The sequence below is a fragment of the Vanacampus margaritifer genome, chromosome 7 (genome assembly GCF_051991255.1).
Source record: "Vanacampus margaritifer isolate UIUO_Vmar chromosome 7, RoL_Vmar_1.0, whole genome shotgun sequence".
NCBI lineage: Eukaryota > Metazoa > Chordata > Actinopteri > Syngnathiformes > Syngnathidae > Vanacampus > Vanacampus margaritifer.
The window spans coordinates 22,483,605-22,506,904 of NC_135438.1; the positions used below are offsets into that span (position 1 = coordinate 22,483,605).

Here is a 23,300-nt window from a genome sequence, read left to right on the forward strand (position 1 = left end):
TGAGTTGCCACTTCCAGAGAGTTTCAACCTTACCCTCGTGTCCGATTTATGAGTGAACCTTCAATCCAATTTTTTTTTAAAACATCAAACCAATTAACTCAACATTGACCCTTATTATATTTTTGTACCTTCTTTGTGTTCTTTTTGAGCAGTGTGTGCCACCATTCCAGCTGAGTGCATTTTTTTTCTTCCTCCTTTTGGACGGACTCAAATCATCTGGCGTGTGCTGTGACCTGTGAGAATAGCATCTCTCTCTTCCATCCGCCCATCATCACAAATATCTAAGACGTTCTGTGTGACAGCGTTTTTGGGTATGTATTTTATTTTCTCTTTTTGAGTTGCGGTGTACTGTGCATAAGACTTTTTCATGTTGCTATCATTTACATTATACTGTGTGCTTGTCTGCTTTACGTTTCTTTTCAAGTTGGGGCAGTCAACATACCTATGCTCTAAATAGCCTGAGTGATACTGTTGGGGCCACATAACTCTCGAGGGCCTCACCATGGTGTACATTTTGTCTTTGTTTGTGAATTTTTATGCCTCAGGAATTGTGATTGATTTTACACTGCTCCTCGAGGAGGCAGGAACTGACGTTATTCTAGACTTGGGTGAAATGTTGATAGGCTTGGAGAATACCCTTATTTGATGAAACGGATAATTGGAAAGCTGTTAGAGATTCCAGTGTCTTATAACCTTGCCTCTGCAAATTCTTAAATGGATACTTGATGTAGGCTTACAGGCTTGTCACAAGTGTATGTTTAATATTAGTTCAGTAATCAGAAATGTGTCATTTCCTTGCTGGTGAACCCGGGACTTCTAAGCACTAATTACTGTAATGCCAATACTAGGCACTAGACTAAGATGACTAAGATGTCTTGGGCTGGATGTATTTGAAAGAACTTGCCATAAAATTAATTAAGATGACTGATGTACTAAAGTTAATGGTTTAACTTTTCAGTTCATATCTGTATGTTGTATAAAGGCTTTTGCCTACAATTTTGTTGGCTCTCAATGTTCTCTGTCTCTAATCAGTTTTTTATTTTTTTAATAAGTAAAGCTTTGAATTGAGTCAGTTTGGCCATATGTGCTAACAGTGGATAATAACCTATCCACTAGTTTGCAGGCAGGGTGATGAAGTGGTTAGCAGCAGCGGAAAAGTACTGAGGGGCAGGCGAATGGAGACATGTGGCTAGGGAGGAAGGTATTCATAGATAGTAATAGCTGGGCTTTGCCAAGTCACACTTCTGCACCTGTATCAGAGGACATGGCTAATTTAGACAGAGAGCGTCCTCATGTCTAAAGTTACTCTAGTTACATTGGCAATAAATAAATGCTGTGCCAGCTGTCTGTCAGCAGCCAAATGCTGCCGAAGGTTACAATGAGCCCTCTAATGCAACAACTTCAGGTGTCAGTAGGTGAAGTCAAACATGCTGCGTATATACTGACTGTCAACAAAATGTGTATTTGCTGCTCTGTGTGATGAAATAGCCTTAAATGTATGGATTTGGCACAATACAGGAGTATTTCTGCATTTGAACCAAGCTCAAAAACTTGTCTTATAGGAGTAATGTGCTGTCATCTGTCACCTGTTGGATAACTTTTGCACTACAACCGCATGGTACAATCCAAAATGGCTAAATCCCTTTAGCCCCCTACTGGTTGTGTCAAGCAGAAGCATATTGCAATTTTGAAGACTATGATGAGAGTTGTCTTGACAGAATAACTGTATATACTTATAGCATATTGCTTTCTTGGGCTTGCTCAATTTCACTCTCACAAGTTAAAGAAAGTTGTGTTTCATAAGCAAGTCACTGACGATGTTATCTTGACAGCAGTGGCTGGTGGAGTTTTCACCATATACACAGATGGACCAAATTGTTTGTACCCCTCTGTTAATGAAAGAAAAACACACAGTGGTCACTGGAAAAAAAAAAGAAAGAAAATGAAGCAATCAAAATTGACAATTAATTTGAATTGCCATTCAACATAATTATTTTTAGAAAGCAAACTAATGAAACAGACCTGGACAAAAATGATGACACCCATAACTTAATATTTAGTTGCACAATCTTTTGAGGCAATCACTTTAATCAAACGATTTTTGTAACTGTTAATGAGATTCCTGCACCTCTCAGCAAGCATTTTGGCCCACTCCTCATGAGCAAACTGCTTAAGTTGTCTCATGTTTAAAGGGTGTTTTCTCCAGATGACATGTCTCAACTCCTCCCACAGATGTTCAATGGGATTTAGATCTGGGCTCATTGAAGGCCACTTGCTTTTCTCTTAGCCGTTCTTATGCTGCGTTTTGGCTGTTTTGGCTCGTTATCCTGTTGGAAGACGTACGACTGAGACCAAGCTTTCTGACACAAGACTTAAATTGCAGAAGTCATAGAATGAGAATGAAGAGGCTTTAATTTAGTTTGGAAGAATTATGTAATAAACGTGTAAATGTGATCCCGTTAAAGTATACAGTATATAGTAGTAGTATAATAATGAGGTAACCATTGAAAATTTGAAAGACTACATATATTTGCTGGCTTGTTAAGGAAGTGATCTAATCTGTGTCAACAATGTTAATTTACACATGTACTAGTCAGATAAGAGATAAACATGCAGTGCCAACCCACAGTTTGGAGCAAGACTATGTGAGTGCAATTTAGAGGTACCGAGTTAATACATTAAATCACGTGTGTGGCGGAGCATTACACGTGAGAGTGTCCCCAATGCATTGAATGTATGTATCCATAAGTGGGAAAAGTTTATTTTATGTCTGACCGCAAAAGTGTGGGGGGAGGGGGGGTGGGGGGTTGAATGACTCAACAAGATGTTGTTATATAGAAACTACTAAAATCAACATTTTAAAGTAAGATCTTGACAAACAACTAGCCTCAAGTGTTTCAGTACCACACTATGACCTTGCCCTTCATGTCAATCAATGGTGCACTTGGAAACTATTTCCAATTGTTAGAGTCAGAGCCCCATCCCAGTATAGCTTCAGCACATCTACAGTATCAAACCAGACCAATTTTATTTGATCTATTTTTTGCCTGATAGTACTCCATAAAGATAAGTCACATGGGCTGAGTGATTATACTGACAAGGGGCATGATTAATACTTTCTTTTTCAGTTCATTGAGCCCAGTTTTGCATCTTGCTTGAGAGTTGTCTCCAGCACATGTGGGTTCAAGATGAACTTGGCTTCCTTTCAGACGTTTTCATGATTCGCAATAGGTTGAAAAGATTGGACTTGATCCAATTTATATTAAATCCAGACTTAAATAGTGACACAATCTAAAGCTGCAAGAGTGCACAGGATGGCAAATGAGATGCGACTGAATCACTTTGAATGCTTAAGGCAATAATTTTCTGTATTGTATTTCAAGAAGACTGTAACGTGAGTCTATCCAGTCTGACTGAGAAATGGCAGATGATGCACAATCACTGGCCAGGTCCCGCTGTGTGTTCGGAGTATGTAGTGAGGGAGGGAGACATATATGGGGAGTCCACCTCCCATCAATTTCAAGATCTGGTCCAATCCCCATGAAGGAATCCAGGCCTCACTCCAATGTGAAATATCTTCCATACATACAAGGAGGAGGCTCTCTAAAATCACCAACCATCTGCAAACAACTATATTTGCATTTGAATTCAGGAAACCACTAATATAAACACAATTTTCAATATTAATATTCACTAGTCAACTTGTAAAAACCTTCATGCAATTACCACGCTAGTAAATAAGACGCTCTAACAAACAATGTCTATCAGGTTTGTTTACTCTTTCGTTCAAATTCCTCAACTAGAAGACAACTTAAAGACCGTAATTAATGCAGTAATGATTGATTATGGTGTGTTAGTTGTTCATACAGTAATTCAAATGTGGTGGACAGAAGGGTGATTGAGACAGTAACCTTTTGTGGGCTGTGTTTTACAAGCTAATGAAAAATATGAGTATCCTAGTAGTATACAGTATCAAACACTGCTCATGGACACTCCAGTTGTTTTCAAAGTTGTTTTTTTCCTGTGCTTTATGCAGTTGAGTATTAGTTTAAGTGGTCTACCAAGTATACAATCACTTAAGCAATACCCAGTAAACTAGGGATGGGCGAGTACCAATACCAAGTATCTGTATGGAGCTGATATCTGCTGGGCTTTCAAGGTATACAGTATGTACTTGTGACGGGCCGCTCTCTTGTGGCTGTTTTACAATCAGGAACTAAAAATGAGAAGAATAGACAATTCCCATTAATTTCACTCAATTAGTAGACAGGAGTACAGGGAAATGCAGCATAGGGTGAAAGTAGGGGCTTACGATAACTTGTATGCTAGGTTGGACAGTAAGGAGGGAGAGACTGATTTATACAGTACAGGTTGGCAAGGCAAAAAGACAGAGATGGGAAAGCTGTGCAACAGGTTAGGGTAATAAAGGAAAGGGATGGAAGTGTGTTGGGAAGATGGAAAGAGTACTTTGAAGAGTTGATGAATGAGGAAAATGAAAGAAAGAAGAGTAGAAGAGGTGACTGTTGTGGACCAGGAAGTAGCAAAGATTAGTAAGGATGAAGTGAGAAGGGCATTGAAGAGGATGAAGTGTGAAAAGGCACTCTGTCCTGATGATATACCTGTGGAGGTATGGAAGTGTCTAGGAGAGGTAGCAGTAGAATTTTTGACTGGGTTGTTCAACAGGATCTTAGATAGTGAGAAGATGCATGAGGAATAGAGTGTGCTGGTGCCCATTTTTAAGAACAAGGGAGACGTGCAAAGTTGTGGTAACTACAGAGGAGTAAAGCTAATGAGCCACACAATGAAGCTATGGGAAAGAGTAGTTGAAGCTAGACTGAGGGCAGAAGTGAACATTTGTGAGCAGCAGTATGGTTTCATGCCCAAAAAAAAAAAAAAGAGTACCACAGATGCAGTATTTGCTTTGAGGATGTTGATAGAGAAGTACTGAGAAGGTCAGAAGGAGCTGCATTGTGTCTTTGTAGATCTGGAGAAAGCTTACGGCAGGGTGCCCAGAGAGGAACTGTGGTTTTGTATGAGGAAGTCTGGAGTAGCAGAGAAGTGTGTTCAAGTGGTGCAGGACATGTATCAGGACTGTAAGACAGTGGTGAGGTGTGCTGTAGGTGTGACAGAGGAGTTCAAAGTGGAGGTGGGACTACATCAGGGCTCAGCTCTGAACCCCTTCTTGTTCGCTATGGTAATGGACAGGATGACAGATGAGGTTAGACAGGAATCTCATGGACTGTGATGTTTGCAGATGACATTGTGATCTGTAGTGAGAGCAGGGAACAGGTGGAGTAGAAGCTAGAGGCATGGAGGTTTGCCCTGGAAAGGAGAGGAATGAAGGTTAGCCGTAGCAAGACGGAGTATCTGTGTGTGAATGGGAGAGACCCAAGTGGAAGAGTGAGGTTACAGGGAGAAGAGACCAAGAAGGTGGAGGAGTTTAAGTGTTTACGGTCAACAGTCCAGAGCAATGGAGAGTGTGGAAAAGAAGTGCTAAAGCGCGTGCAGGCAGGCTGAAACGGTTGCAGAAAAGTGTCAGGTGTGGTGATGTGTGATAAAAGAGTTTCAGATAAAATGAAATGAAAGGAAAGGTTTAGAAAACTGTGGTGAGACCAACGATGTTTGGTCTGGAGACAGTGCCACTGAGGAAAAGACAGGAGGCAGAGCTGGAGGTGGCAGAGATGAAGATGCTGAGGTTCTCTTTGGGAGTGACCAGGATGGATATTATCAGGAATGAGTACATCAGAGGGACAGCACATGTTAGAGGCTTTGGAGATAAAGTCAGAGAGGCCAGACTGAGATGGTTTGGACATGTCCAGAGAATGGGAGCTCTCGGCCTGGTGCCAGAACTATACAGTTTAGAACTCTGCAATGTGTGTTGTGATAAAATGTGTAGTGCGTGGACGTCTATGCATGTGCATAGACATTTGTAGATCACACGAGCCATATGAGTGAATTTTCTAGGCATTTGTTTGCTTTGGCAACTGTCCCAGTACCTCATCCATTCCTTACATGCCAACACACACACTCGCACACACACACACACACGCACACACAGACGGTAAATACTCCTCTTGGCTTGTATTTTTCAGTCCCTTCCCTTGACAAACATTTTCTTTTTCCCCCCTACACATTTGCATGTCAATACATTCTTTTGGCAGCTGTAATTTGAGTCTGAGCTTACACTGTTTTTTAGCGAGCAGGGGACATGTCTTGTTTTTCCTCCATACAAATGATTGTTTAAATGTATGTCTAAAATATATATATATTTTTTAAAAAAGGTTTTCCAAGGCACTACTCTTCCATGATAATTCTGGTAGATCACTGAAGTTGTTTAGCACTCTCTTGACAGTTGCATATATGGTTGAAATTGTGCAGAGAACAACATGTACTGATATGTCCACTTGCCTGTGTATGGGGTCAAAACTTGGGCCATTCAACCTCTTGAAGGGTGGGACAATGACAGTCCACCATTTGTAAGTATGGCCACGAACATTGTGAGACCACCTTCGCCTCTCAGTTTTATTCCCCCTTGTTTGCCCAACACATACTATCATGTTTTTTGTTTTGTTTTAAATCCCCAACATTCCTGTCTTTCACCTTCCCACATGCTCCTGTCCAGTCTGCCAAGAAAGTAGAGCCTTGTCATGAACATACTGCTGCTCACTGTCTTTGCGTCGTTGCGTCTCCTCGTCCGCTCCTAGTCCATTTTAAAAAAAATTGGGGGTCTAAGAATTTCTGTTAACCAAACCTTACAAATCCTCCCCTATCACAGTAATATTATTTTTTTACCAAGACAAATGTTTTGAAATAAGTAACATGATGTTTGAGTGAATGCACGTTCAATTTGTCTTTGTTTTGTGTGTTGTATTTATATGCGTTTGCTGTTCAACAGACAATCGTTAACCATGACTTTGAACGTGCCGGGTCTGGTGGTGATGGCACTCTTCTACCTGCTGATCCTGGGAACGGGCATCTGGGCTTCCATGCGTACCAGGAAAGAGGAGAAAAAGTGTACAGGAGATGGAATGGAAATCACACTTCTCGCCGGACGCAACATCAACTTGCTCGTGGGCGTCTTCACTCTGACAGGTAAAAAGTTGCTAGCTTATTTGTATGAAGAAAAATAACTGACGACAACTGACGGTTATTTTAAAAACTTGTTGTTGCAGCCACGTGGGTAGGAGGAGGTTTTATCCTGGGTATAGCTGAGGCCACATACAATCCAACATTAGGGGCAGTGTGGGCTCTCATGCCAGTCCCTTATGTTGTCACATTCTTTTTGGGTGAGTACTAACTTTGTAACTTTGTTATTCTTGTCAAATATCTTGTGATTTCTAGCTTGGCCAGTTGATACATGGCCCAGTTGTACGCATGTGTAAAGGGTTTGAAGTTGACACCAGCAAGCAGCAGGAAATGCCAGTAAAATTAGAAGCTGACAGGAGTGTATCCTGCTGTACATTATGCAACCGCTACACTCCTCCAATGTAAATGGAACTTGATCTGTGTTTTTTTTTAGGGGTGTGGGCTTTCGTGTCAAGTTAGTCTCTTCAGGATTTGTCAACATCCTTCATTTCATAACGTGTTGCATTACGATAAATAGAAATTAACACAAAACCTTGACCACTTGGCTGTCTGTTACTTAAACCGATAATGATGTTGTTGACTACTAACATAACCTGATTATCCCCACCATCGACTATCTGACTGCACAAAACTATAAAAGTGTCGCTCAGGTTAAAAATAGGAGCAGGAGAAATTAGTTTAGGGTGGTAATATGAGGCAACAGGTGCAAAGTGTGATGACTTGAACCAAAGAGACCTCTAATCGCTGAGATACACACCAACATTTGCCAATGTCACCATTGTGTGAGCGTTATGAGAAATCAGGAAATAAACCGTGCCCTGCTCTGTTCTAGGCCGCTATTGGCTGCGTGGACTTGACGTGTTCAGCTGGTAGTACTTTATTATCTCAAGAGAACACTTGTTTTCCTTAATGTCCACATGGTACTGTCATCATTCTCCTGAATGCCCTCCTTGCCGTTTTCTGTCCCTCTTTTCCACTGATAGAAATCTAGTGTAAAGTTTTCGATTGCCTAACACCATTATTTCGCATTAATGCTTTCTTTGTGTTCCAGGTGGCTTTTTCTTTGCAAAGCCCATGAGAGAGAACAAGTATGTGACAATGATGGACCCTTTCCAGAAGAAGTATGGAAACTTTGTGAGCAATGCTCTGATCATTCCTGCACTGGTCGCTGATGTACTGTGGGTGGCACGCACACTTGTCAGCCTGGGTGAGTTGCTTCAGACTCTACAACTGTGCATGTGATGTCATAATAATGTATGCATGCTAGGGGTGGAACGGTTCACAAATTCCACGGTTTGGTTTGGTTTAGTTTTGTGCTCATGGTCTTAAGTTTAGTTCGGTATACAGTTTAGAAAAAAATAAAATTCTTGGAGTAAAAAGTGAAAGTGTTTATTATTATTATTATTATTATTATTATTATTATTATTATTATTGTCCTATTTATGCCAGCGGTATAAATGGCAGGCATAACGTATAATTGCTCTTCATTTGGATGGCAAAAAGCAAAACCAACCTGTGTCTGTCCATCTGTTGCCATTCATACAACAGACAAAGTCATGGTTACCTGCAAATATATCAGCTTTATGTTCAACTATACAAGCCCAGATTTCACACTATGTACATTTGTCACTAAACAGAGTTAAGATTATTATTTCAGTATGCAAACTTTTTATCTTTGTTTGCTGGTTTACCGCAAAATAAGTGCCTTGGCACCACAGGTTGGAAAACAACTTCTCAGATCAAATTACAATTCTAATATTATAAGATGAAATTATTAAATAAGTCTTATTTGATGGACATAAGACACAGATGTGTCGTAACTCGTATCTAATATGGATACATAGAGTAATGTTTAACTTGTGTATTATTACGGCTACATGTGTGAATGAGCTCAACTGATACTCCATGTACGCAACCTCTTGTGTCATCTCTTCATTCATGTTCTAAGCACCACCACACTGGATTACAAAACAAACAAGATGTGCTTTAATTGTAGATTTCCATCTTTATTTTGAGGGGATTTACGGAATGGTCAACATTTGCCTCAATACACCAATCCGACGTCGCTAGTCGGAAAGTGTACAAGCGTAAACGCTCGTATGCAGCTGGAGGCCTACAAGCGTCTGCTAACTGTGTGCTATTCTAGCATCGATTATCCTCGGGTTAAACCAAACTCCTGTTTGAAACAAAACACCTCAGTCATGGCGCCATAATGGGTTAGTGCTCATAAAGGTGGGTGGGGTGGCGGGGGCGGGTGAAAGGACCAAACGGACCGCAGATGGACCGAATCGAAACTATTTTACCGATCGCTTTTAACGGTTTTCAAAAACCATTCCATCCCTAATGCATGTGTCGTGCAGACATAAACACATCTAGGGACACTATAAATACCACACTTAGAACAAAGTAACTGGACTGAATGATTATTGTCAGTGTAGTATACATGGAAGCACTGTGGTAAAATCCTTATTTAATTAGGCCATCCCATTGATGTAGTGGTACTCAAATGGCCATGATGGCTCCTGGAGTGTTTATTCCTGCACTTGTTGAAACTATGCCTCCAGGACTAAATTATGAGTATTTATGCTTGTATGTTAACCTGCAAAGTCCTTCTAGTGGTGGGTGCTGAAGGGCCGCCCGGGGTCCCTTGGCTGACAGACATACCCAAAATAAATCAAGGACAGCTACTCAATTATAACAGCAAGGCATGTATGTGTACATGCTCTTGGTGTCTAATGATAATGAGATTGCCAAGACACTTAAACGCGTAAGTATGCAGTACATAGACAACACGCATGTTAACACTAAGCACACGAAAAGTTTGGGATCATTTAGAAAAGCCAAATGTTCATAAAAGAAAAGTGCATGTGACTTCAGCCGGCACTCTTATTGAATGGTACCCACAAAAAAAACTGTAGACTTGGCATGTCCAAGTCTTATCAATGAAAAGTGCTTTTAATGGAAGAGTGAGGATCCTAAGAGGACATGATGGTCTGGCCTGCATTGTCACTGACAGTGCTGGTTGTGGCTATATTTAAACTGTGTTGTTTCCTGACGGCGTCAAACAGGGAATGTGCTTGGGATTCACAGGAAAATAATGCTTGGCCATAATTGCTCTAAATTGATTCCACAAAACAAAGCTCAAGATGATCATAGGCGGTTTTACAGGGTGGCAAGGGGTGGCAGCTGCCGCTTTCACCAAATTGTGTGTGTAAATGTTAATAATCATTATTTAGAATTCACACCCCTCTCCTTTCAACAAGAAAACGGTTGCATCCCACTACGCCACTAGTTAAGGGGGAAAAAAGTCAAGTGCATTTTATCTTTATTCTCCCAGGCTGACCACAGACAGTCAGGTAAGCTACAATTTATTTGTGGTTACTCTAGTCTATGTTTATTATAGTAAAAACGTCTGGCAAGTGTGAAAACATTGGTGAAATGTATTTCAGAATGCATTTATATGTATTTATTTGCTGTTTAAAGCAACACTAAGGAACTTCTTCCTCAGACAAAAATAATTTCGGTTGTTTTGAAGCTTCTACCATGACAGCAGTAATCTCACATAGAATCGACTTCCGCCTTTGTAACAAATAGGGAAAGGTGGAAGATGTATGCCATAAAGCCGGTTACTATAGTTTTGGAATTTTAATTGTAGTTAGTTTTTATTTCGTTTTGAGTTTTGTTTTTTAAATTTTGTTAGTTTTAATTAGTTTTCAGGGTGGTTTTGTTAGTTTTTAGTAGTTGTTCCAGTATTAGTTTTCTTTTTTTTCTTTTCTTTTTTAAATGTGTATTACTTGTGCACAATACTAAATAAACATCGTGATAAAATGAAAAAAGTAACATATTTCTTACCTAGCGTTTCATTTCGGCTGAGTTAAATGAAGAAGCAGGCGAGCCAAGCCATTGGAGACAAAAGTCAAGCAGGCAAATTTGTCGCCAAGGAGTGACTTCATCTGAAGGTGCTTTTCTATTGGCTGATGCTCGATTACGCCACTTCTGAGTGACACACTTTCAAATGTCCTTATTCCGGTTAGTATCAAATCAAATATACTTAGTCACATTAAAAATTAACCACAAAAGTTTATCAAAAAGCTGTAATTATAGTAATTACAGCTAGTTTTCGTTTAAAACAAAAAAAACATTTTCGTTTTTATCAAGAAATTTTTTGGGGAATTTTAGATTTAGCTTTTTCGTTAGTTTCGTTAACTAAAATAACCTTTTCCGTAAAGCAGTCAGCATATTTGTAATTTTTTGTGTGGCAGGGTTCCTGCCACCCTCCTCAAAGTTGTTTAGTACCAGTAAAAGCAATACAACCCCCCTCAGGCCATGACAAAGGTGCCATTCGACTCCAGGAAAAAAAAAAAAAAAAAGGTACCATTCGACTAGTTGTAAGTCAATTTCAACAGAAGAGTTTGAAAATATTTTATGAAATTTGAAAACTTCCTTAGTGTTGCTTTAATGGCTTTAAATGTATTTAGCTGACATCTAGTCTTCTGCGTAGTACAGAATTTGGTCGAACTATAATAATGAAATGTGTCTTCACAACAGTCACAGCTGTAACCAAGCACTCTACAGAACACATGGACAAATCTCTAAACAAAATAAACAAAAAACACACTCCTGTGATTACAAGGGAGCACATAGATGTAGATTTTTTTTTTTTTTGCGTTTTGTTTGCCACCACATAATAATCGTTGTCTTTAATTGGCTTAAAAAACTTTGTGAATATATCAGACAAATGTAGATGGTGTGAAAGATTGTGACTCAATGTAGACTGTCAATATTTTTAATAAAAACTTAAAATTGTTGAAAATTATTATTGCATAGCCAACTGAGTTTGTGCTCAACTCTAAGCTATGTTATTCACGTGACGCATAAAACTTTGTCTGATAATTAAACGTGAAGTTGAAGTGTGTGCGAGGGAGTGGGGGGTGTTGGAGGATTTGCAGTTCTAACGTCCGCCCCTCAACAGGACCTTCTGCCACCCCCACCACCCCGGCTAAAACTTGGTAGAGCCGCCACTGGAGTCGGTCCATTACAAGACCTTATCCGTTTTTTTGTGAGTGATCCCAAACTTTATGGGGCAGCATTAGCTAATGCAATTGATTATGTCTTGCATTCATAGGATTTTTTTATTTAGAATATAATTTGTTATTGATACACCATTTTGTACTACAGTATAACTGCTGCTGTTATTTCTGTATGCTTTATTAATGTTGCTGTGTGTGTCTGTGTGAGAGTTCTGATGGATGGATGTGCAGTGTGAATGTGGTGTATGTCATATTTTTGCATGTGTGTTTTAACGCTGTTTTCTTTTCCAGTGGTATTTGAAAAAGGGGGTTAGACATCGAGCAGCCTGTTGATTGTGAAAGGTGATCAATTATTCAATACAGGTTGTTCATATAATCAGAGGCTTTTGTATTCTTTGACTGACGGGTTCAATGATACACGCCTTTACATAACTTCATGTGTGTTTGTGTTGTGGAACATTTTTGTCCAAACCAATTAAACTAATTTAGCCTGGACCCTTCCTTTTTTAAAACTTGACATTTGAAGGACTGTTTTGCATTCCAAGTTAATACACAGACACAAAAGCAGATGCAGACATAGCAATACAGTAGACCCCCGCACACTCACGGTTCGGCACACACGGATTCATTTTGAGTATTTGCGGATTTTTTTTTCTTCAAAATTTATTTATTTTTTTTTAAGTTTTCAATCTTTTTATAATTTCATTTTTAAAAAATTGACAAGCTGCTCTTTTTCATTGCAAATGCTATTGGCAAGTACACAGTCACATTTTTGCAGGGGAATGAAATACGGTACGGGGCACATACGAAAGTGTATGTAAGGTGTATGTTTGTGTGTGGATGTACAGTATGTCACAAAAGTGGGTACACCCCTCACATTTCTGCAGATCTTTAATTATATCTTTTCATGAGACAACATTGGGACACAATGAAAAGTAGACAGTGTTAAGCTTATATAACGTGTACATTCATTGTTTCCTCCATATCACTCAAAATAGAGCCACTAACGGCAAAACCCATGGAGTGAAAATGTCCAAATTGAGGTGTCTCATTAGTATTACAAGGTCTCAAGTGTGAATAGGAAACAGGTATGTTGAACACAGGTAACTTAACATGGCACCTCATGAAACTGAAGATCTGATAAAAGAAAAATAACTGTTGCTCTACATCAGGGGTGCTCAAGTTCGGTCCTCGAGAGCCCCTATCCAGCCTGTTTTCCATGTTTCCCTCCTGCAGCACAGCTGAATCTAATGATCAGCTAATCAGCAATCTTTGCAGAAGCCTGATAACGATCCTGATCATGAATCAGGTGTGTTAGTGGAGAGAAACATGGAAAACAGACTGGATAGGGGCTCTCGAGGACTGAACTTGAGCACCCCTGCTCTACATAATGATGACCTAGGCTAAAAGGAGCTTGCCCAACACCCTGAAACTGAGTTGCTAGCGCTTCAACAGAACAGGTTTCGAACACTCCTTGCCATGGTCAAGCAATGCTAAATTGAGTGCACATGCTTAGTGTCACTTCCAGAGGGTGTCTTTGGAAAATACACGTTTTGAGTTTTGCCAGCATTAGTGCAGAGGTTGAAGGAGTGGAGTTGTCAGCCATTTTCCGCACACTGCATCCAATTGGTCTGTAACGCACTTTTGTTGCCAGGGGGGAGTTTAGCTCCTAATGGCTGTATTTTGAGGAAGCACTAAATTTACACTCTTTAACTCATTCACTCCCAGCCATTTTCATTGAAGCAACTCCCTTTGCTCCTGGCTGTTTTACTGGATTTTGACTGATTTTGCAATGTCCATAGAATTTTGTGTTCTATTGCTATAAAAACACGGAACCTACCAAAATAAAGATTAAAGTCTCTTCTTTAATCAGAAAAAAGTATATTTGTATCTGTTTCCGTTTTGCCACAATTAGCATTAGAAAATAGCTAAGTTTCATCATTATTCAAAAACCTGTTGAAAACACTGGGGGGAAAAGAGCTTGTTGCAACATGGTCCTGGCTAATCTCTTAAACTCTGCTGCCACCTGCTGGCCCTTTTTTGTAATAACTACCATTGCTTTAAGCGACCTCTTCAGGTCAGAAGCTGCATCAAAGCCTTCTGTATGCTCTAGCATTAAAAAAAACACATAAAAAACAAATGTGTTTTTGGGAGTGAAGGACAGAAAGTATTGAAAAACTTATTTATACGTTTTGGGGTTTGAATGAGTTAATAAGCTGTACACAGATATTTTTCATTGTCATTTATTTCCCAGTGTTGTCCTGCAAAAATATAATTAAATATCTGCAGAAATGTGAGGGGTGTACTCACTTTTTGTGAGATACTATGTAATACGATGTGTGTGAGTGCTCCTTCACCCACTCAGCCATGTGTCTGGGTAGGCATAGGATCTAAAAAACACGGGGATATTTAAACAGCCTTTTTCTTCTTCATTGGCCTACCCTAGTGCAGCCCATGGAGCCAAGAGGGCCCCTCCTGATTGTCATTCCACCTTCTTTTTATCCTAAATTTAGCGCTGTGGCAAAGGGCACGGCTCAACACACAAGAGAGAAGGGATATGCCTCTAAATCTGTAAAGCACACCACCCAGGAATGCTTTATGATTCAGTCAATGTTATGTCATGGCCAGCCATAAGCTTAGGTAGTAAAAGAAACATATCCTAAATCCACAGCTGGCATCTGAATACGACTTCACTTTCCTTCCTGAATATAAATTCAAGGGGAAACGGACTGTTGGTCATAAAAATAATGCTTATGGCATTCAAAGCTATATAAGATATAGCAGGGCCAGACAGATTCCTAGAAGTGAAATGTATGCTTTCAGGGAAAGACTACCACTCTTCAATATTCTCTAAAAAGTAGTTTTCCATCCATCTTTTAGTCTACCTGTACCTCAGTGCCAAACAAGACTGCTCTCGTATGGATTTTTTTAATTTGTACATTATAAATACTTAAATAAAATAAAAAATGCATTGAGTAATACTGAGGAAATGGAATGTGGAGTACACAGTGTCTTGTGCTTTAACACCATTACACTGAACTCACCAAGCACATTTTGGCATTTTAGTGCCAAATGTGAACAGACCATTGAAGATTGCAGTCAAAGTAAAAGTGCAGTAGGTAGAGGGTCCTTTAGGTGTGTGACAACTAATGGACTAATATTACTAACTCATGAAATGGAACGGGTGAGTAGGGACAAGAAGAGTGAGGCATCCAAAGCGTAGCAGTCAAGTAACCATTAATTTAACACAAAGAAGTGAGAAAGTGGTTCTTTCCAAAAAGTGTGTTTGGGTGAGTTGGGGGTGGATACGGTAGGCCAAAGGGTGGTACAGTAAGTAGCGATAGATGGTGCAGATCTGACACTTTTCTGTTTAAGGACGTTGTTGTCGTGTGGCTGCAGGCTGCGGCTGGGGGGACCCTGGCAATGTGGGAGAAGAGACAGTAAAGGTAGTGACGTTTTGCTTGCCTTGTTTGAGTAACAAGATGTTTTTTTTATTTTCACTTATCTACATTTACTCATTCTTTATACTTTCAGTTGTTTCATTTCTTCAACAAGCTTCTGTTTTGCTTTTGTTTTTATTTTAATTATCAGTGTCTTATGGGTTTTTGGAGTCACAATCAATAGGCTGCTTCTCTTCTTATGGTTCTGTTTTTAATATCATTGCTTTATGTCCGCTTGTTGCTTTTGGATTTGTTTTTAAGATGTTTAATACAAAACCATCTGCCCAGGTGTAATGTTATTGACCTTTTTTGCAACTGTAATATGTGGTTGTTGTTTTTTCAGGATATCAATCAAATAATGAGCAAATTAATATGTACTATATGGCTTGTTAAAAGTGGATGCATGTATATGTGTCTGTATGTCCGTGAGAGAGAAAAATGTAAAATCAAAGGAGGTTTACAACATAACTTAAACCCGTCCCAAAAATATGTTGCATGTGTCTGTGTTGAAAGTGTGTGTAAGTGTTTGCCCATATGTTGTCAAGTGCGCATCACAATGCTGTTTTGTTCCAGGTGGAACTATGAGAGTGATCCTGGACATTTCTTATGGTTATTCCATTGTCATCTCCGCCGTCGTTGCCGTTATCTACACGCTCTTGGGAGGGCTATATTCTGTGGCTTACACAGATGTCATCCAGCTCGTCCTCATCTTTATCAGCCTGGTACGTAAGCATCTATTCACCCTCTTACTGCCACCACTAAGTCAGAAAATGTTTCCTTTTAAAGGAGAGGTCAACCCCAAAAATATTTCTTGACAATATGTTGTATGCAGCTCTACTAGTCTAAATACGGTATTCTGGTTCGTATTGTATTAATGGAATATGAGTTACACAACAAAATCCAGCAGTTTTTATCAATATCAGAAGGCGACGGCCATTTTGCCACTTGCTGTTGAGTGACAATAACATCACAGTTGCTCAGGTCTCATGTACCAACCAATCACAGCTCAGCTTCAGAAAACGGGTGAGCTGTGATTGGTTGTGCCTGAGCCCTGAGCAACTTTGATGTCTACTTCAACAGCAAGTGGCAAAATGGCCGCTTCCTGAGATAGATAAAAGCAGCTGGATTTTGCTTCATAACTCTTATTCCACAAATGTAATATTATTCAGAATGTCATGTTTAAACTAATGAGGTCACTTAAAAAAAAAGGAAAGATCACTTATTTCAGCAATTACTTCCCATGACTTTGCTAGTAGAAGAATACACTTACTCTTCATTCAATCAAACATTTTTCTAATGATATGTATTAACCACCACTGTTTCTTTTTTGGATATTGTCTTGGAAACAGACTATATCTGCATTGAAAAAAAAAAACTCTCTGAGGGATTCCTCTTTGTAATCAAATATTTCCACATGAGGATTTTCAGTGACTAACATGTGGTACACTAAACATGCTGGGTTGGCTGATAACCTGCTTTAGCTGCTGCTGAGCTGACCACTAACAATGTAGCCATTCTAGGGACAGTTGTCACAGAAGTTTTCTACTAACGCATCAAGTTTTTTTTCTTCACAGCTTATACTCCTGATATGCAAAATTCCACTGATGAGCTGTAGTAAGAAGAGCTGATTACGATAAGACTCCTCTCCAGCTATGTGGCAACTTGTTTGTACAGTCACAATTGTGACAGTGTAGTGAGAGGGGTGTGCAGCTCCCAAATTTTTAGTTTTCAAAGCTTGTAACTATTTCATCTTAGTGTTATCATACCCATTATTTCCTATTTTTGAAGAAAACGGATTGTATAGCTCAAAAACTTGATTGATTGTGGATTCTGCACCCAAAAATTAGTTAAAACCAGCTGTCTCTAACTCAACAAAACTTGTGTTTCCCAGTGTAATAATGTTTGAGCTGAAAAAGTCTTCATCATCGTAACCGGAGCTGATTGACTGAGCAGCCTTGCTATAAGCTATATTTAGTTTCTGTCATGAAAGCTCTTGATGGTTGTGAGCAGATGCGCTTAATGGAGTTGCTGTTGTTGAATTGAATTTATGTTTTTGTGAGATGTTTTAGCCTGACACGAGTTTTGAGAAATTCTGCAATCAACACCTTCATTTCTTTGATAGTTCTCATGAAATATACTGTAACAACCGCTGCTCCTGGTATAGCCAAGAGAAACTTGCTTTGGATTCCGACTTTCTAGTCAGACTGCAAACATCCTCCACAGAGTGCATAATGAAATCAGCTTTGTGTTTGTGTACACAGTATGTGTGTGTCCCTTTCCTGTTGACCAACCCTCACTCTCTGGACATCTCACTGACGGCCTACAACGAGACCTTCCAGGCTCCCTGGATTGGCACGGTGCCGCTTGACGAAGCCGGCAAGTGGTTTGATGACTTCATGCTGCTGGTGAGTCGAGGAGCGCTTTAGAAATAAGATCTCGTGCGTCACTGTGTGCTGGATTTTAGGGCAGCTATGATGATGATGATGATGATGATGATGACATATGACGTGTTTGTGACAGGCTCTCGGTGGTTTGGCCTACCAAGCGTTCTACCAGAGGATTCTGTCGGCCTCATCTTACACTCAGGCTCAAATGACCTGCTTTGTCTCCGCCGGCTTCTGCCTGATTCTTGGTATCCCCTCAGTCCTGGTGGGAGCTGTGGCAGCATCTACTGGTATGTTCAACTCTTAATTGCAGGACTCATGTTGTAAACCATTTCGGCCTACTCCGTTTTTAACACTTCCTCATTCCTGATCTGTTCTCCTTATTGTATATAATCATTCTGTAGATTGGAACTCCACCCTCTATGGACTGCCAACTCCATATGAGAACGGCGATGCAGGTTCCATTCTCCCAATCGCACTACAGTACCTCACCCCTACCTACGTGTCCATCATCGGGATCGGAGCGGTAGCTGCGGCCGTCATGTCTTCCATGGACTCTGCCCTGCTGTCCTCCGCTTCACTGTTCTCCTCCAACATCTACAAGAACATCATCCGCAAGCAGGTGAGAAAAGCAACAATGCGTTCCCTGTGATGCCTGTTGGAGTTATCAGGGCCTGTATGCAATTGGGTGTACATACAGTAGCACATTTTGTTGCTCTTTGCAGCGCTTTTAGTAGTTATTTGAAACGTGACATTATTATATATCAGTGGTTGTCAACCTTGTTGGATCTTGTTATTGTTGCATCTTAAGGGTTCCTTTACTTTTGCTATTTAGCCAGTTGTGCTGGATTAGAAATGCTCAACTAGGTATTGCAAATCATGCACATAGGATGCAGACTCCCATCAATTAACTCTTTATTTATAGAGCATTTTAAAACAAAGCCACCGCTGTTCTCTTAATATGGAACCCAGGAACAGCAGATACAATGAGGCCCCAGAATTGAACCCTGTGGAACACCATGCATTGTGATGTAAATTCATATTGCACATATTCATTTTGCCACATTTTTTTTTTGTGCGCAACATAGTTATGAAGGGATTACAATAATAAAGAAATCACACAACGTACTATCACAACAGCCACAAGTTGACTACTGAGCACACCAAATTCCCTGCAGCACAGATTGGCCAAGCGGAGTGTATCATCACGAATCAAATGATTCGGGTGTGTGTCTTGACCTCCACCGAACCCCTCTGACTCACTGAACCCCTGGGGTTGGATTAAACCCAGGTTAACCACCACTATGTAGGAGTATATTTGTTTGAATTTTTTAGTAACCCAGACGTACCTTTTATTTGCATAAAAGACTGATGGCCAATCAAAGAGCTCTCTCAAATATTCTGCCTTTATAGCACGGTTTAATGACCTCTGTCGTCATGATGGAATTCTGTCATTTAGAAAAATTGAGGGGAAAAAAGCAACCCAAAAAAAACCAGACTGTATCATAGGCGAGGATTCGTTGGGTGCCTCGGGGCAGGTGGGCCATCTTTCTATGCCGTGACCACTTTGACAGTGAGGTTGTTAAATAAATTTTGTCCAAAATGTCACGCACACTGTTGCATGCACTGTTGTCGTTTGTCGTCACAATAAAGTTGTCCTGAAAGCTGGAATATGTACAGCCGTTTTATTCTTTAGGTGTTGACAGGAAGTGTTAACTGAATCGTTGTGGAAGTTTGAAATGAAAGCAAAATAAGTGTTTCTCCGATATGTGGAATTTTCATTTTCAATCGTAGTTTAGGGGATTGTGCTACTACTGCAAGATGGGTGTATGGTTTCTTGCTACTGTGTGTTTATTTTAAATGATTTTATATTTTAGATACTTTTTTTTTTAAAGATCTATTTAATTTATATCTTTTATAAAAATGTATTTTATAGTTTTATATGACTTGAATGTTTTTAGCACTGACTGGTTTGTCACTTGAATTTTTGTTGAAAATTCATGATCCTGATTAATACACATGCGCTACTTCTGTTTGTTTTTGGCTGAAAACATTGTTATCAGTGCTTTTTTTTCTTTCTTTCTTTTTTTTACGCCCTGTGTGCAATATGATAGCCTCTTAAAGAACAAACTTATTATTCTCTCACTATTTTAAATTGTGTCTTACAGAGGTTAGGTTTACATTTCATTCAGCGATTTCTTTAGTTTCCTGATGGGCCTTCATTTCCTTGTTGATGATTCTGACTCCAGGATGCAGGCAAAACTTTGAGTAACAGTCAGATTAACCTTGAAAGAGAAAATGTATAATTATTATTATAGGTACAACTGTATGATGCCAGACGGTGGCACTTTCACTGCAGAGGCAGAAAATGTACAAGTGCCATAGAGAAATCAATGCATTCAAGTTAGGCGTGTTTTTCTTATCACTGTGCAGTTTTAAATGTACTGTTTGCGGAACAGTAAGGAGAATCTCACAATGCTAAAAAGTCAAATGATCCCAATGGACATTTGTAATTGAAATAATGAATTGTGGTACTTTGTTGGAAATATGTGGCGATGGTCTGTTGCTATAAGCATCGCTTGCTCATGTTCTGTCTTGTTTAAAATATTTTCTAAAAATGGCTCTTTTCATGTACTGCCTAAAGAATGTTCCCAGTAATGAGATAGTGTATGTTACTATTCTGGCGTACGCTTATTGAGTCTTTGTCCTGGCCTCAAGGCGTCAGTAGATAATCCTTGATCGAAAAGCCCGTTCTGAAGCGCTGTTTGTCTCTCTGGTCTCAGGCATCTGACCGCGAGATGCAGTGGGTGATCCGCATCTCTGTGATAGTCGTGGGTCTGTTCGGCACCGGCCTCACCTTCTTGGACAGCAGCGTGCTGGTCTTCTGGCTCGTTGGCGTGGACATGTCCTACACCATCATGTTCCCTCAGCTGGTCTGCGTCCTGTTCTTCAAGGCGTCAAACGGCTACGGGGCCACCGTGGGCGTCATGATGGGACTCACCTTGAGAATCCTGAGCGGCGAACCCCTCATCAACCTGCCGCCCATCATCCACTTCCCCAACTGTCGGCTAAATCGCGAGGGCACGCTTACTCAGTTCTTCCCCTTCCGCACCCTGATCATGCTCGTCTCGCTGGTCGTCATCGTGTCCGGGTCTTGGTTGATGGCCAAGGCTTTCGATGTCGGCCTTTTGCCCGAGAAGTTGGATGTGTTCAAGGTCAAATGCAAGCAAACCAAGCCTGCGGAAGTGAGTTCCGCTGAAGAGAACGTCGAGCTCTCCGTATCCAAGCAGCTGCTGGACAACACCACCAGCTGCTAAAAGGCCTCTCATGGAAAAAGATGGTCCGCGATAGCAGGGATTGGCCGAGGACGTTGTCAATACAATCTGGACAGAATCTGACTTTGTGTCACATACTCAACAGGGCAACATTGGCAACGTGTCCCCCAAATTCCCTGGCACCCGTCTTTATTATCAGCTTCCTTCTGCAATCAAACAAACACACACCAAAAAAAAAAGTCAACTTAGTTTGTGTATAATAGTAAACTACCTATTAACCAGTAGCATAAAATGTGATTCATTAAAAAAAAAAAAAAAAAAATTAAAAATCCAATTACTGAGCCTTGTTAGCAGCTAATCACACATCTCTGCAATGGACAGAAGGAGCGCAGCCTTTTACAATCATTTCCATTTGGAAAAGAAAGGGGTATTTGAATTGTTTATGTTTTATTGATTTGTACAGATTTGTAGAAATATATTTTATCACTCTAGCAAAAGTATATAGTTCCTTTTTGGATTGAAATATAGTCCCTTTTGGCCGTCTGCACAAGAAAGGAAAGGAAAGTTCAGTCCAACTGAAGAATATTGAATTCCCTTTTAAGTGATGTGTCGCAATTTTGTTTTTCTTGTAACAGTCCAGATTAACACTCCAGAAACAACTGCAACAGGCAATGGTTAAATAAATGACTCCAATTTGGCAGTTAGTTTGTGGCATTGACTATACTTCTATTAACCAATGTCATGAATGCTTGTACCATGTTGTACATCTTGTGAACATGCCATGTCAGTATAGAACAACGGTACAGATTCAAAATAAACTTGACTGTCAACTGTTGTTTTTTGCTCACCCACAGCCTGTTACGTGAACACGTCCATAATGTGAATTCTCAAAGCTGTAGTGCTGTCAACACAGCCAAGTCAGTTAGAGACCTCCCATTGTATTATTTTCAACAATGCTGTGACAATGAGGGAACCCCCACCCAGGTTGTCCCACCCTTTCTGACGTGCAGTCAGACACATGCTGCTGCCTGTGCAATGCAAGCAAATCTTCAAAGTCAGATTGCAATCGAAACGCACTATTTAAACATTGTTGTGACATCTGTTTAACCTCTTTCATGTTGTGTATTCCTATTAACCAACGAACCTTCACCGGGTTTCATTATTGTATCGTGCTGAGCCTCCAAACACTATTGTTTGTGTGACAATCTAAACTACACTTAAATATCACTGGAAACGGGGGTTTATTTGATTAGTGCCATCGAACGGGTGTATACGTGGGCTGAAGAGCTCCACGCGTGTTGGTGAATGCCATTTAAAACAAATTGTCAGATGGTCAAAAGATTTCCAAAGACGACTTTTAGAATCAAAACAGAACTCTGCATGCATCTTTTTGAATAGATGTGAGTTCTAAATGTATTATACTCTTGTACAGTCTAATCACCATTTGTACATTGATTGTTATTTTTATACCAAGGCGGGATTGCCATGCATAGTTAGTTTTAGAGGAGCAACACAAATGTGTATTTGTATCTCAAATGAGCAATAAGTACAATTCACCCTAAAAAAAATAAAATAAAATAAATGAATGTAGACCTGTTATCACTTTATGTTCAAATTGGCCTTTTGGTTGGCCTGCACTTTTAAGCAGTGTTAGCGCATGTTACATGCGATTATCGTTCTCACAATGAGTACTGCTTCCCAAAGCACTTCATGCATCTTCAGATATTCAGCCAGCAGTCCTTCCCGATGGACAAGCATGCCTTAAAAGTGGAGTATTTGTGTGGCATTTATTTGATCACTTTTGTGGCAGTAATATTTTATTTCCAATGTTGGGGTTTTCCAAAGGTCACTCATTAACGTCCTTGACTGGTTTTAGTTTTAAAATAAACATAGTGAGCTTTATTGTATTTTTCCCTCCTTGTCTGTATGTGGTTTTATACTATTATGCATGTCAGTAATTGTATGTATACTGATCTTTCATGAAGGCTGTTCTCTCTTGCCACTTGGCAAGGTCCTACTTTGTAATTGATTAATGTTATCCCCATGGGGTGAGCTTCTGCCAGAATAAAAGCTGATCTAAAAATC

General features: G+C 39.9%; 1 protein-coding gene across 1 annotated transcript; it reads left to right on the forward strand.

The window, feature by feature from the left end:
• Positions 1-23,300, forward strand: LOC144055043 (high affinity choline transporter 1-like). Its single transcript, XM_077570651.1, has 9 exons — positions 1-311; positions 6,896-7,092; positions 7,173-7,286; positions 8,138-8,293; positions 16,130-16,278; positions 17,818-17,961; positions 18,077-18,230; positions 18,345-18,562; positions 20,724-23,300. The coding sequence occupies exons 2-9, from the start codon at positions 6,909-6,911 to the stop codon at positions 21,255-21,257; spliced, it is 1,653 nt and encodes a 550-aa protein (XP_077426777.1). The 5' UTR covers positions 1-311; positions 6,896-6,908; the 3' UTR covers positions 21,258-23,300.